Consider the following 11,270-nt stretch of genomic DNA (forward strand, 5'->3'; position numbering starts at 1 on the left):
CATCAGCCCCAAACACTAAAAGGCTAGAGGGAAAACATCCCCCTTTGCACTAAACTTGAGATCCTCGTGGGCTCACGCCAACAGGAAGAGCAAATCAGTGCAGGTATTTACTGGCAGGAAGGACTGACTGGTTTCTGCAGTTGCAGTGACCTCCCCAGGAACACGTGAGCTGCGGCTGCACCAGATTCCCTTTACTTCCACTGCAGCAGAGGGCCAGTTTCCAACTTCTCTTTCCTTAAGAACAGTCTGTGTTTCGTGTGCCTTGTTTTTGTTTGTTTGCTTTTACTTCTACTCTTAGCAAAGAACAGCTGGTAGATCTAATAATAAGAGGCCATTGCGCCACAGTAACTTCCAGAAATCTGGTTCCCTCTGCCCGTTGTCTACTTCCTTATCCTTAAAGGAACGGGAGGGCATCCAGCTGGCCTCCAGAAGAAAAGTAACTCCCAGAATTCAGAGTGGGAGGGAGGGACCATAAGGTTCAAACCATACGCAAATTGTTTCCTGCTGCTGGTGACCAGAAGGGCATACTTATTCCAAGACTAGACAGAAAATAAGTTGTGCTGTTTTTTGTCTTTTTATTGTTACTACTTTTGATTGAGGTATAGTTGATGTCCAGTATGCTATTTTTGTCCTGATGCATCTTTATATCCATCTAAGTTCCTGCATCTTAATGGAAAGCAAACATTTAACTGAACATTTTTCTTTCCCATATTTAGTGTTTCCCCTCGTATTTCCATCAGATACATTTCTGCAAGGCAGCAGGATGTGGTGCTTACATGTAGATGTGACTCGGAGCATTCTACAGGGGTGGTTAGGGCTGTAGGATCAGCTCCCTCCCCGAGAGGAAAGTTCAGAGATCCTTGGCAGATTGCAGGGCGTCAAAGCAGACACCACGCTACTTGACTGCTCGTTTGTAATTATAAGGAAAAAAAAAAAAAACCTAAATTATGTTTCTACCCCCTACCTTCGCCTCCTGCCCCCTGCTGGTGGGCAGCCTGCTTTTGTTGAGGCTCCATGGTGTGCAGACCTACACACTAAGTACCATGAGGCAACAACAAAGGCAATAACGGAGTGATTCTTGTCTGAGAGCAGGGTAGGGGCTGTGCCTCTGTCATCCTTGTATCCTTCAGGGCTAGCACCTAGAGGTCCAGAAAAGTTTCCTAAAAGACTGAACAAATGGCTAGATTGGGGAACCTTATCTAATTGAAAGAGTTTTGTGTTGTTACCTTTTGGGCTACCTGGAAGTTTGAGAAACCCAACCTAGCTTGTTCTTTTCATCTCCTCTTAAGGACGGCAGCACCGCGCTCTCAATAGCCCTGGAGGCAGGACACAAGGACATCGCCGTTCTGCTGTATGCCCACGTCAACTTCGCGAAAGCCCAGTCTCCGGTCAGTGTTGTGCACTTGGCATTTGTAAACAGGCTAAAAGCCACCAGACTAGTGGGCCCCCTTCCTCGGGGAGTTGACAGGAGATACAGGTTTTATAATGATTCTGAACATCAAGGTTTTAGTCCGGAACTTAAGAATTCATCAATTTTGCCCCACCCAGGAGGCCAGGAGTGCTCATGGTTAGCACAGCAGAGGCTGGATGCCTGCTTGTCCTCACGCCCTCCCAGGAAGAGTTTCTTCTGGACAGAATTATCCAAATGGCACATCTTGAGCCCATAAATACATGTCGCCGTCCCGGCATTTTTCTTAAAGCAGGCAGTGAGCAGCCTGTGGTCCCGGAGCTCACTCTGAAAGGGAGGTTGACTTCCCAGGACAGCTGGACGCGGCACTGCCGAGCCCGCTGGCCCCCGAGCTGCTCCTGCTAGTGGACTGTGTGCCGTGTTCCAGCTCTCCTCGCTCTGGCTTATAGGTGGTGCTCAGCTCTGGCTGACCGAGTTCCTGTGTCACAGGGGGCACATCTACCTGAGGTCACTAATTAACCCCCAGTTTGTTTTCCTTTCCTGGTCTCTAGGGCACCCCTAGGCTTGGAAGGAAGACATCTCCTGGTCCCACCCACCGAGGTTCATTTGATTGATTATGTGCAAATACCGTCCATTTACATGCCACCACCAAGCTGCTAATTGTTCCCGTTGGGCTGACAGGTACTGAATGTATTTTGTGCCTGAGCTCACCAGCAAACAGAACGCATAAAGCCGAGGGCGAAGGCTGGAGCTGCCACAGTGGAAGCTGAGCCAGCAGGAGATGGCTGGCCAGGCACACATGCCTCCCTTCTGGCCATCTTCCGTCTGTGTAGGGCACACTTGCTGTGGAGTCTCTGCTCCGTTATGTACAGTTGTAGGAAAGAGTAACCTGATCTGAGCGGGCAACTTCTGTTCCTTCTCTCCACCCCCTACCAGTGCTGAGAAGTATCAGGTTCTCGCCGGCATGGTGTTTTTAAACTTTCCTACAAGTATTTATATTTACTAAACGTGGAACCATTGGAAAGCTCTTTGAAAATTCCATTCCAGGATGGTTTTGTTGATTTTTCTTTTGTCTTTATTATTTTAAAGTAAGGAAGTTGAGATGACTTTGATCATCGGTGAATTGGGCCTGGGCTGGTTTCTGGTTTAAAAATAAAAGTTGAAACTCTCAAAAAGTTTAAAACTTAACAAAAGGAAGTCTTTTCAGTTGGTTTTATCTAGGTGGATGCATTACATGACGTTTTATGTAAAGGGTATCTATATAAAATTGATGCAGTATTTTCAACTTTTATATTCCATAGTAATTAAAGACGTGAAGAACGACATGTAACATTACCATATTTTTATTAATAATTGCACAACTCTGTATCTAATGATAAAAGTGGAATTGTGTTAGAGAAATTGGCTATATATTTGCCTCTAGAGAAACATAGTATAGTTCTCCACGTATTTATGGATTCCTTTATCCCATGTCACATTTGCTTTGGTCTTGTATGTATTTAAATGTTTGAAGTGCCTTAGACTCTTGCCATATTTTCAAAATAAAATTTCATTAAGCTCTTTTGCTTGTCCCTGCTTCATCTCTGACAGCCGTCTGCCCCGATCCTATTGACTTACAGCAGTGACAGCAAGAGCTGATGGATGGAGTGCGTGGGTAGGGTGAGTGCCCAGTCCACTGGTCCAGGGCTCCGACAAGAGGAGACGTCTTCTGAGAGAACTACTCCGTTTCCAGCTCTGCTCATTACTCAGGTTGCACGTCATGAGTCTGAAATTTAAGACCTAATTAGGCAAACAGTTCATCAGACAGGTAACCTCCAAGTTAACTCCTGAGCTAACTCTTCTCAGGTGCAGAAGCACTGGTCCTTGACTCTAATTTGGCAGCAGCTGCTGGGTGACTGGTTGAAACCTGAAGTGATGAGAAAGGAAAGATGAAGCCAGACAGACTTTTTTTTTTTAATTAATTTTTTTTGGAGTATAGTTGCTTTATAGTATTGTGTTAGTTTCTGCTGTACAGCACAGTGAATCAGTTATATGTATACAGATATCCCCTCTTTTTTAGATTTCCTTCCCATTTAGGTCACCACAGGGCATTAAGTAGAGTTCCCTGTGCTATACAGTAGGTTCTCATTAGTTATCTAGCTCATACATAGTAGTGTATATGCGTCAATCCCAATCTCCCATTTATCCCACCCCACTCCCGGAGAGACTTTTTTATTTCAGCGTGCTGTTGGCCCAACAGCACCTGTTTTCAAGTCCTTTTTAAAAAGTAAAGGGGATTGATTCCTTTTCATTTAAAATGAAGAAGCATGGCAGCCAAAATGCAAACTAGGTGTTTTGGCACAGTTGCTGGTGGTGAACTTTAACCTGGGCCGTTTGTGAGAGCCAGGTGCATTGGAGAAATATCACTGAGGCTTTTCTTAAGCCTCTCTTTCCTTTCTTCCTCTCCTGCCTTCTTTCGTTTATTCACTCATTATTGCGTTTGAGAAAGAGGCCAGAGAATAGATTTTTCCAACAGGTGTGTCATCACAGTGCTGGCTCAGGAACTCCTGTTTCATGGGCTCAGAGGTTTGCATCTTTAGAGAACTTGGAACTGTGAAAAGAGTGCTGGCAATTCAGGCCAACCTTGGGTGGTAACAGATGCTCTCCCAGTACGGTTCCAGGGCCTCTGGGGCAGAGGGGCCGTCCTCCTTCATGACCCATCAAAGTGAGGTCACAGCTACCTGGAGTCATGAGTGTCTCTTTCCCTCCCAGAGCAGATCTGCTAGTTCTGGGATCTGGGCTAAATTTCGGTTCAGATAGTTATTCAAACCCAAGTTCCTTCAGACCTGAAATAGCACAATAAATTAAAGCAGAAGAGTTTGTGTTTGAAGAAAAGTGGGGCTGTGAGTTTTCTGCCCCTTAACGACATGACATGCCTTTTGAGCAAGGAGGGCTGTGTCTCAGGTGGTTTGCAGTCCTGGGAATTTTCTTTGTTCCATTTGAGAAAAGAAGGCATTCATATCATCCATGCATGAGAAAATGAATTCCTACATCTGCGTGGTGCATTTCGGATTTCTTGTGCTAAGTTTTGCAAAAGAAAATGAGTGCTTGTTTTATTGTGGAATGAGGAATTTAAGGAGCTAACTTCTGGATAGCATATGCTGGCTTGTGCCTTGTTTGCTCTCCTAACTCTGGGCACTTAGAATGCTTTTTATCTTGGGATCTTGGCACACTATAAAAACCAGTCTGACTCTCCCCATGGGTACAGCTGTGATTTATTGAGGCACAAGTCCTTAAAGGGGTTTGTGGTAGGAGGCTTGAGCAAGGTCCCCAAGTGAGGCTGGCATAGGGCTGGAGACTCCTGAGTTTATTTTCCAGCTTAAGTGAAGAGAAGGCTAAACCTTTAAGTGACAGAGAGCCAATTTCCCAGACACCCTTGCCCTGGAAATTTGGAAGCTGAAGGCCAGAATCCTCCCCAAGACAAAAGGAATAGAGCAGTGGGAACCTTGAGACTTTAGTGTTAAAGAAAGTAAAACTGACCACTTGTCCTGCCACCATTATGACTAAATGGACTAAATCCTGTATTTACTCTGGGGGAGGAGGCCTTGCTCTTGGCAGTAGTCCCCCAAGTACATGAAGTGTTGGGCCCTTACCTGTGAGCTGCCAGTACGCTAATGAGAACAACGTATCCCAGACTTTTGTAACACTGAAATACTGCATATACGTAACAGCCCTTGCAGATAGAATCAGGTAAGAAAACTGCTATTTTTTCCCTCAAAGGAAATAACATTTCTAATGAGTCCTTTCGGGGTGTGCGGAGCCTGCTGCAAGTAGAGATTTTTTTGTTGTTGTTTTTGTTTTTGTTTTTGTTTTTGTGAGGCTTTTGTGTGAGCGATCCTCTTCACAGCATGGGTAAGAATTTCATGAGGGAGCTGCTGAAAATGCAAATTCTGAGCCCCACCCTGAGGATTCTGATTCTTAAGGTCTGGGAATCTGCATTGTTAACCAAGCATCCCGGGTGTTTCTTAATGTGGCCTTTGGTCCACACAGAGAATGTCATTATTCCTGAATTACGAGATGCCGTTCCTATGTTCTTTTCCAAACAAGTTAGGTGGGGTGGGGAGAGCTATAACGAAACAGGAAACATGACATTTAATCATTTATCTTTGCGTGTGTATAGTCCTTGTGCAGCATTTTTCCATGTTCAGTGGCGTTTCTGCATCTCCTGGAGTGGTCATTTCCAGAAGGCCAGGAGACGGGGCTGCCCTGGATCCATTTTCTGTGTTTGCGGGACAGGAGGAGGAGTGGGCGGCTCCGTACGTGAGTGACAGCAGTTAAGCAGGCAGACGGTTCTTGGAGTATTTTCCTAAGTTAATCTTTTCCTTCCCCACTTCCTCGTGAAGCAAGACTATTACCGCACAGGAAGAAGAAGGTCATGGCCTGTTGCTTTGGCTTTGGAATAAGGACCATTTTCTGTTTTCTTTTTTACTGAAAGCACAATTCTTTTTGAGCCCTGGGCCTTAGCCAGAGACTGTTTGGTGCTACTTTCTGCCATAAGGAAATTACTAATCATATGTTTACTCTGTACTTATTCAGAATGGCTGTAATTTAGAAGCCAACTGATCATAAAAATATATTTAAAGTACATTTTGTTAAAGATGATCACCACAAAGGGATGTCGCCGAACCGCTGGTCACAGTGTTCCCGAGCTTACACACACTTGCCCTCCCTCCCCCACAAAGTCATGGCTCTTTCCCATGGGGAGGAGTTGGGAGGTCACATCAGCTCTTTAAAGGTGAAAGATGGGGTTAGTCAGCACTTGTATTGGTGTCCCTGAGATACCTGGGGGCCCGAATTCTGGCTTTTGTAGAGAAGCTGGAAAGCAAAGTACCATGTTTTACGGGTGCACGCTTGTACAGATATGTCTGATTTTGAGGACATTTGGGGGAAGAGCTGGCATTTAGGAAACCAGCTGCCCACTGCCTCTCCATTAAGACCTTTGATGATTTCACAGGCAAGGGAATGGAAAAAAATCTCCCTAATTTTCAGATACTGGAAGCTGCATAAGAAATATTCCTAAGACCAGATGGCAATCTTGTATCTTGGACAAAATAAGTTTTACACTTGTTCCCCATTCCCTAACCCAGAAAGATCCACTTAGCCCAGCCCTAGAGCTACCTGGAAGGGTGAGGCTGCATGACGGGGAAGAAGAGAAAACACCTGAACTGCAGGTGGGCAGGAGTTGCTTTGCCCAGTGGTATCAGGCAGCTCAGCGCTGGAAAGGGTGGCTGTCGGGAACCCCTTGGCAGCAGGGCGGGCCGCTTATTTTTCATGTGTCAGGCAGCAGAGATTCTGGCTCTGATTCCATCTGCTCTGTTATGAAATACTGAATGTGCTTAAATAAACATAATAAAGACAATACTCATTAATTAGAGTGAGTCCCTGAGAGTTCAGAGAGTTCACCCACCGACACACCCCACCAAACCCTGTCTGAAACATGTCACCCCCCAGAAAAGCCAGCCCTCTGACAGGAAGCTTAGTAAGATCAGCGTTCGTGCTTGGGTTTGTAACACCTGCCAGGGCTGAGAAGTTCCAGTCCCTGGCTGATAAATCCTAGTTGAATGAGTGTTGGAAGTCAGGGGAGGGTTCCCATTAGGAACAGGGAAGGAGATGCCTGGGAGGGAGCCTGAGCGGGGCTGGGCACCCCTGACAGCGATCCCTCTCCTAGCCTTGACGTAGCTGCCCTGTTATGATCATTCATCAGGCTGTATACTCATGATCTGTGCACTTGCCTGTGGGTATTTTAACTTCAATATTTTTTTCATTTAAAAAAAATGAAAACGTTTGTGGAAAAGGTGTCAGTTTTGTTGACCTGAAGGTCAGTAGGAACAAAGAGAGAGTGAATGTAAGACCGAGAACTCTTGGCCCTGCCAGTTCTTTTTTTTTTTTTTTTTAAACATCTTTATTGAAGCATAATTGCCCCACAATGGTGTGTTAGCCTCTGCTCCACAACAAAGCGAATCAGCTATACACATACATACGTTCCCATATCTCCTCCCTCCTGCATCTCCCTCCCTCCCACCCTCCCCATCCCACCCCCCTGCCAGTTCTTTAATGTAAATACACAGCTTTGCACACGACGAGTATTGTGGCCCAAGCATAACCTGGAATAGGAGTCATTCAGGTTGTTTTCAGATCCTCCAGTTGTTTTTCTGGGTACTGCCCATCCACTTTTGAAGTTAGGCTTGACCATGTGACTTGCTTTGCCTATGAAACACTAGTGGAAGTGACATGACATGTGTCCATTCCAGATGGGAGCTTTCAAAGCTGGTGTGCGGTTCACCAGGTCCTCTTCCCCCTTCATGGTGATCATGGAACCAAGTGTTGAGATGGAAATCATCCTGGCTCCCCGAGGGACTGCATGGGGTCGGGTTCCATTGCTGACCTGTGTTACAGGTGTATTATGTACAATACAATAAACCTTTATTACATTGAGTTAGGGAAGTTAGGCTGTGATTTGTGACCACAGCATAACTTAGATTTTCTTTATTGATATAGAAATTGCTTCCAGGAAGTGGTGCTGCTGTAACCAAAGGGCTTAGTAGCTGATGTATCGACAGCAAGGATACTGTCATTGGAGAATCAATCACAGAACACAGGAAACTATTTGAATGGCTCTTTCTTAGTTTTCCCAAGAATGATAAGTACCAGTACCATCCTAGATGCACAGGAGAGAAGGTAATCCACTGCATAGATGCCTTTGGGTACTAAGGACTAAATCTCTTTGGGAAGGAAAGCCCTTTCCTATGTATCTTGAAAGGCAGATTGCATCTTATAAACTTGTAGTTCTCAAACTTGAGCATGCATCAGAATCCCCAGGACGGATGGTGACGACACATTGCTGGGCCCTACCGAGAGTTTCTGATGCGGTATGTCTTGGAAGAGGCCCATGAATTGGCGTTTCCAACAAGTTCCCAGGTGATGCTGTTGCTGCTGGCCTGGAGACCACGCTTTTGAGAACCACTGCTCAAGGGAAGGAGTATTGTAAGTGGACTTCCCCTTGTCTCAACCACAAGTACCTGCTGATGGGACTCCTAAGTGTCTGTAACTCTCTAATCTTTGTGGGGTTTTTCTTTGTTTGTTTGTTTGCAGTTTCCAGTGGCTAAGCCTTACAGTTAGGCTGCTCCCTGTGGAACTTTTGCTGCCCAATTTAAAAACTGAATTTTGCAAAGCTGTTATTGTCTAGTGGCAACTCTCTCTTTCTACAGCTTGTATGATAATATCAAGTGTTTATAAATCGTGTATTCATCCAGAATTGGGTTTTAGAATTTGGTCAGAGGACTTCACTTGAATCACAGCAGTCTTGTAAGAAAAAATGACCCACACATTACGCTTAGAAAGAAATCTTTATTTATGCTAATGCCACTGAGTGTCTCTTTGTGTTGGCTCACTCCCTCACGAACGCTCCTTGAAAAATCACGGTCTCCTCCCAAAACCCCGGTGAGGCATGGAGGAGCGGGTGTGCTGTGTTGCCATCTCTCAGCTGCTGCCTCTGAATTCCAGCTCTGTGTTCTTCTGCCATCAGGCAGAGGCACACAATGGTTTCCCTTTACAGAGCCAGGACAGTGGTCATCTAGACATTCATGCCAAGGTCTGAGAGACAGTGGCAGCGCTTAGCTTCTCTAATTTCAGTGTGGATCAGAAGCACAGATAAGAATCTGGCAAAGCAAATTAATGAATCCAAGTCTGCTGTGCTCTAGCAATTGCAGGATTATTGGCCTCCTGAGATGGGGGTCCCGAAACGCTGACACATGAAGATAAATAGAAGTACTCTGTTCTACCTTTTAAAATATTACACAGACTAGAAAACAGAGCAGGACTTTTAAGATAGACACCAAACTTCTGACTGTTTGGTTATACATTTGGTCATATATTCTGACAATGACTGAGTGAGGCTTATGGAGGAACTTCATTAATATTCTTTGGTCATTCAAGGCCTGCCATCAATCAGTGTCAGCAAGTGTACTTTCTGAAAGTGAGTCTTGTCTCTCGGAGATTAATTTATAGGTGGGGGAGGATATAAACAAGTTGCCCCCTTTCCCATGAAACACTGATTTCTCCTCCCTCTTCTTACTCATCTCAATTCAGTCTCTGACCCCAGAGCTATAGACATGCACTAGGTGCCTTTAGGCAGGGAGATCCTTCAAGTTGGTTCCTGGTCCCATGGGCCCCTGTGGCCTTCCTTCACAGGCACTGCCACTACCCACCAATAAGTCTTAACAAAGATTACTTTTCAATGATCTGTACATACGCCGACCTCTGCATGTAGATGCCAAAATGAGAAATATTAACTGCTACAAACATCCCACCCCATCTGGGTAGGGAAGTCCCATATTATCCGAAGCCTGTGGAAATGTGGATAGGTGTCACTTTTCTTGTCTTCGCTGCTCCACCTCTGTTCGTTTGATGCCTAATGAAGAATGACTTTTTACTTCTCGTGCTCATTCTCTGGCTTCTACCAAGATTTAAGTGCATCTAGAGTTGAAGACCAGTGAAGGATGTTCACCTTGGGGTAATCAGTGCAAGTGAAGAAGCAATCTACAGGAACTTATTTTATTTGAAGGTGAAAGTTGCTTCTAATCATTCTTCAAGGGGTGCATCATTCTCTCATTCCTAAGTTGTTGTGTCAGTTATTTATGGCAACTATAATGCTGTGTAACACACAGCTCTCAGAGCCTCAGTGGCGTACAACAAGAGGCAGTTACTGCTCACGTATCCAGGCAGATGGTTCTGTCGACCTTGGCCAGTCTCACTCACTGCTGTCAGCTGATCAAGACCGGCTTTGGCCAGGCAGCTGAGGCAATTCCGGTCTGTTCCACATGCCTCTGATCTTCCAGCTGGATAGCCCAAGCTTGTTCTCATGGCTGCAGCAAAGATGCAAGAAGAACACGTGGGCAAGGCTCCTTGAGGCTTAGGCTCAGAACTGGCACGTCATCACTTCCATGGCATTCTTTCAGGCCAAGAAAGTCACAAGGCCAGCCCAGACTCAAGGAGATCGGGAAACAAGTCCTGCCTCATCTGTGAGATGAACCGAAAAGCCACATGTCGGAGTGTTAGGCTGTCGACAGAAGTAAAGGATTTGGAGCCATAAAATGCAATAAATCTTTCACAGTGAGATCCTCCCCCAGTAATAGTTCTGGCCAGGATTTGGGGGTTGCTTAAGAGATGTACTTCTATTACCCTCCCTTTAAATACCTGCGGTAAAGGGTGGAGATAGTCAGGTGTTCTCTTGAGGCCTTATGTAAGTCCTCAGCATACCATTATCACTATCATGATTGTCGCCACAGGGGAGCTCCTAACTAGAGTTATTTGCCACAGAGCATCCAGTGACTGTGAGCTTCAGCCGTGGACAGATGAAGGTAGCTTGTTGGAAATCATGCTGGGGGTGAGGGGGTGGCCTAAAAGCAGCTGGAAGAGAAGAGTGTTGTCATATAAGAGTCCTGGGAGCTAGCTGTAAGTATTTTTGAGAAGGATCAGGGTGAGGCACAATTAACGGAGCAACTAGTTATCTCCAGTCTGTTCTTACTGGGGAGCCTACACCAGAAAGCGGGAGGGGGAGTTCGATCTCCACAGCCTCTGGCTTCCTCCTGGTACAATCAGAGAGGTGACTAGCATGAGTCATGTTGGAGTCCCCTTAAGCGCTTAGCTGGCAAGCTTTATTTTCACCACAGGCCTTGGCTACTTCCTGTGGCCAACAGGGAAAGGCTCCATAATCGTTTCTGAATTCCTGTCCATGGCATTGCTCTGAGGCAGTCTTAACCAAGTAAGTCCGGCTCAGTCTCTGGGCACTTACTAAAAGGCATGGCCCTTACCCACTGATAGC

At 45.6% G+C, this 11,270-nt stretch overlaps 1 protein-coding gene across 8 annotated transcripts in view; it reads left to right on the forward strand.

The window, feature by feature from the left end:
* The window catches only part of KANK1 (KN motif and ankyrin repeat domains 1), a 187,247-nt gene extending 184,296 nt beyond the window's left edge, over positions 1–2,951 (forward strand). For all 8 annotated transcript variants that reach the window (XM_061200372.1, XM_061200371.1, XM_061200373.1 and 5 more), the window contains 2 exons: positions 1,290–1,388; positions 1,960–2,951. In XM_061200372.1, coding sequence (XP_061056355.1) covers positions 1,290–1,388; positions 1,960–2,022 — 162 coding nt within the window. In that variant the 3' untranslated portion in view covers positions 2,023–2,951. The remainder of the gene's footprint in view (positions 1–1,289; positions 1,389–1,959) is intronic.
* The last annotated feature ends 8,319 nt before the right edge of the window (positions 2,952–11,270 follow it).

Source organism: Eubalaena glacialis, chromosome 9 (assembly GCF_028564815.1).
Source record: "Eubalaena glacialis isolate mEubGla1 chromosome 9, mEubGla1.1.hap2.+ XY, whole genome shotgun sequence".
Lineage (NCBI taxonomy): Eukaryota > Metazoa > Chordata > Mammalia > Artiodactyla > Balaenidae > Eubalaena > Eubalaena glacialis.